The sequence below is a fragment of the Plasmopara halstedii genome (assembly GCF_900000015.1).
Source record: "Plasmopara halstedii genome assembly, contig: Scaffold_503, whole genome shotgun sequence".
Taxonomy (NCBI): domain Eukaryota; phylum Oomycota; class Peronosporomycetes; order Peronosporales; family Peronosporaceae; genus Plasmopara; species Plasmopara halstedii.
Genome location: NW_020187423.1, coordinates 16,727 through 20,428, shown reverse-complemented (window position 1 = coordinate 20,428; position 3,702 = coordinate 16,727). Strand labels below are relative to the sequence as shown.

The window sequence follows — 3,702 nt, the reverse complement described above, 5'->3', positions numbered from 1 at the left end:
GTGCAAGGTGCAAGGTGCAAGGTGCAAGGTGCAAGGTGCAAGGTGCAAGGTGCAAGGTACAAGGTGCAAGGTGCAAGGTGCAAGGTGCAAGGTGCAAGATGCAAGGTGCAAAGCAAAATGATGTGATTCTAAGCCAATCGCATATAATATATAGCGGAGTATTTTAATAAAGTGAGCTTTGGCTGGAATCATTTTGTAAGGAGGCAGTTGCTGTAATTTTTGTACAAAACCGTTAAAAATTGCTTTAATTTCACTATGTACTGTAGAATTTTACATTATAATTGGTATAATATACCAATAGAACCCATAAATTTAGTTCTTATAAATTAATTATATTAATTAGTTTATAAGAACTAAATTTATGGGTTCTATGAGGATTTTGAGGTCCGAAGTAGTTGCACGTCAAAAAAGAAGGACAAGTTTATTGTGAAATGTATCAATATGTATACATAGTACAGTCTAGACAGTAATTTAAGCTACATAAATTCTCTTTAAAAACAGAGCAAACAAACGGTTTTATTAATTCAGAATCTCTCAGCTCCGCTGCCCGTAGATACGCACAAAGCATTTTCGCGTTGTTGCCGCGGTGTCGGAGGGACAAAGCTTCTTTTATGTCAAGCACTCGAAAAAACCTCGCTGCACGTGGAAGTACTTGCATTCATTCCCATATCCGAGCCGTAAAAAGATTGTGTTTGCCACGAGGATGAAACATGGAATGTTTGAATACCTGTTACTAGGCCTCAAAGACCAGATTACAAGCGTTTGTCTATCTTATGTTCCGACGATGTCACGAAGATGGAGGTCAAAGGTCTCACCTACAGGTACATACCAGCTCTGAGAAAGCGTCGGATATGCACATCAGAAGCGCCTCAATAGGATCTCGATTGGGGGATAGTTCCCCTCTTGAGCGCGCTGACATTGATCGTTCAGGTCCATGAGGTCTGAGATGAAATCATCTTCGTTTTCTAGAAAGGGAAGCTGATATGTCCATAGTATTGCCATTGCTCCAAGCGAAACCTCAGCGCTTGATGCGCAAGAATGGACACTTTACGTGCAATACATCAGTGACTAGGCGTCCAATGTGAACGAAATACAGCATCAGATGTCGGGGCTGCTCGAACCTTCTAACTTGACGTATCGGACTCGCTCGAAATTATGTCAGCCTGTCAAGTGAGGCAAGTTCTCGCGGACTAAGTCTAGGCTTAAAATTCTCATTGTCGAAATGGTGTCTGATCCTCTTGCATAGGCAGTATCAATTACCGTCTTCATGGAGGGCCTGCTTGCACAAAGGGCTTCCACGTCTACCATATCTCTTTTGAATAAGCGGTGGGCGTTGCAATTCTTGCTGACTACCTCTTTCGCGCCGCGAATACGGAATGATGTGCTGGGAATGCAAGCTTTCGAGCGCACCAGAAGCGATGAATCTCAGTCATCCCGAAGAAGAAATGAGGGGTCCGTTTTCTAACACTTAGACAATATATCTTGTAGTATTGCAAATCACGTGCGCCTTGTATGATCTCTTCGCTCTCGGCTAAGAGGTACAAAGACAGGCTCCCACGCATAGGTGGACGATACAAAAACGTCAAATCCTAGTAGGCACAGCACGACATACAAGGAAACTTTTGAATGGAATCGTACCTCATGGAGGTCGGGATCAATGGAACCCAGCCATTCGATTATCGTTTCCTTGATTTGAGTATGAATCATAGACCAGGGCTATTAGTCAAGACGACCATATGTCGCGATCAAAGGGGCAAGGCTTTGATGTTGTCCGGGATGGATCATCTTTGTTCCGATGTAGCGATATTGCTGAGTCAGCACTACTGTGCGATGGGCCCACTGTCCGGATCATTGAAGCTCTACGGGCACTGACAGCAAGGAATATTTACTCATGGATAAAGTGACCGGGGTGGTCCGAGTGGCCTCGTAACGAAGTAAACGATCCCGCCGCTTTAGTTCACACTAATAAGTAGTGGAAGCCTGATAATTACCTCGCGAATTGACGTTTTCTTACTTAGACTTAAATAAAACTGGTTGTCTGTCGGCCACACAACAAACTACTGAATTCTAATTGGCTAATTGTGATTTCTTTTCAAATCACTCATAAGTCACTACGAGATTACTCGTAACTTACCTAAATATGTAATGTAACTTTTAGTTACTCCTAGTATCAAAAGTAAATCTCTTACTAGATAGATATTATTCTGCTAACGACTCATATAACGCGACTACCTGTTACATCACCCCACACTCAAGGTTGGACTTACGGTACCGTAAATCCAAGCCGATAAATTCCAGTTAAAGCTAAAGCGACTGGAAATAGTTCACAATACACTCGGAATCACTCTTCAAGTGCGCATAAGAATAAATATGAACCGTGACATGCGCGACATCGCCTTTGTCAGCGACAGGAGATACGAAAAAGGCGTCTTCATGCGATTTCGGGCAGTACGAGGGAGGAAGGCCGACTTCGCTTGCCAACGACGCATTACAGTGGTTGTGGTGCGCCTTCATTCGATAAATGAACGCTTCTAAACGCGAAAGTACCGGGTATTTTGCGTCGTCGCTGGATGCGCGTAAGGCTACACATTGCCGGTACTTCATTGCACGGCCGCGCGAGGAAGTATGCGAAGTCGCATAGGAGAAGTGGCGGAAGGGTGAACACGCTGTTACAACACTCTGCTTTCTACTCAGGCGCAGTGTGGTCATGATAAGCGGCGGTGGTTTGGATGATATCGGCGCTCCTTGTTTAGGAAGCGCCTTGCCGATCGTCGTCAATTGGGTGCTTACGAGCAATACGAGTGCCATCACTGTCGAAGCCTGGCTTGCGCACGGCTAAGTCGCAGCGGAGGGCCAACTGTCATCATCATCGCAGCCGTAGCAGAAAGTGGAGTGGCTGTGGCTGATACGACGGGAGCCGTACGTATCCATGAAGGGTGGATACAAATAGCGGACTATACCCAAAACGAAACACTCGTTGCCTCCATGGCGTCTGACTCTATCGCGGAAGCCATAAATTCCATGGAGAGTATCCAAACTGGTGGGTCTTGCACCGAGAACTTGTGCGTCCAGCCTATCTTGCTTGAAAATGCATTTAGCGTCGCATCAAATGCGATGCGAAAATACAGCTTCCGTGCTAAGTGGATAGGATAAGGAGCCGGGGATGAAGCGTTACAAGTGTGCCAGAGGCGATGGTTCTCGGCCATGCTGAGAAATGAAAGAGAATTTGCTTAGCTGCCGAGAGCATCCATGGTTCTCATAGATTTTCCTTCCGCGGTAGTACACTGCATCCGCGCCCTGCGGGTCCCATTCCCTCTCTCAAGGGGAAGCGTCAAACGCCAGCAGGCGCAGAGCGGTCCTGCGAAGAAGATATGAGCTATGTTTAGCCTCATGAAGTTTGTGGCCAATGGGACCAAGCTGTTAAAGAAGCGACATTCTTTAGGGAGGTGGGGCTAATAAACCAGGATTCTTAGTTGCTAATTTCAACGTTTTCGAGCCTTATGAAGCCGTGCATAGTCCAGGAGTAGCGTGCACGGGCGACTGCTGATAACAGTAGACAGTACGCAAACCGGAAAAAGTTCGGAGGGCTACTAGCCGCATGTCAGAAAAGAAAGACAATATTTATAAAGATAGTAAAGCGAGCATATTTAGTATCAGTTGAAAGTTTGTCTATATTATTGTTTATAGACGTACTGACTTCTC

General features: G+C 45.4%; 1 protein-coding gene across 1 annotated transcript; it reads right to left on the bottom strand.

Moving 5' to 3' along the window:
• Nucleotides 1-2,304: 2,304 nt before the first annotated feature.
• Nucleotides 2,305-2,808, bottom strand: PHALS_10639 (uncharacterized protein; the record flags this gene model as incomplete). Its single annotated transcript, XM_024726097.1, has 1 exon — nt 2,305-2,808. One exon carries the CDS (start codon nt 2,806-2,808, stop codon nt 2,305-2,307), a length of 504 nt encoding a protein of 167 aa, XP_024576808.1.
• Nucleotides 2,809-3,702: the final 894 nt, after the last annotated feature.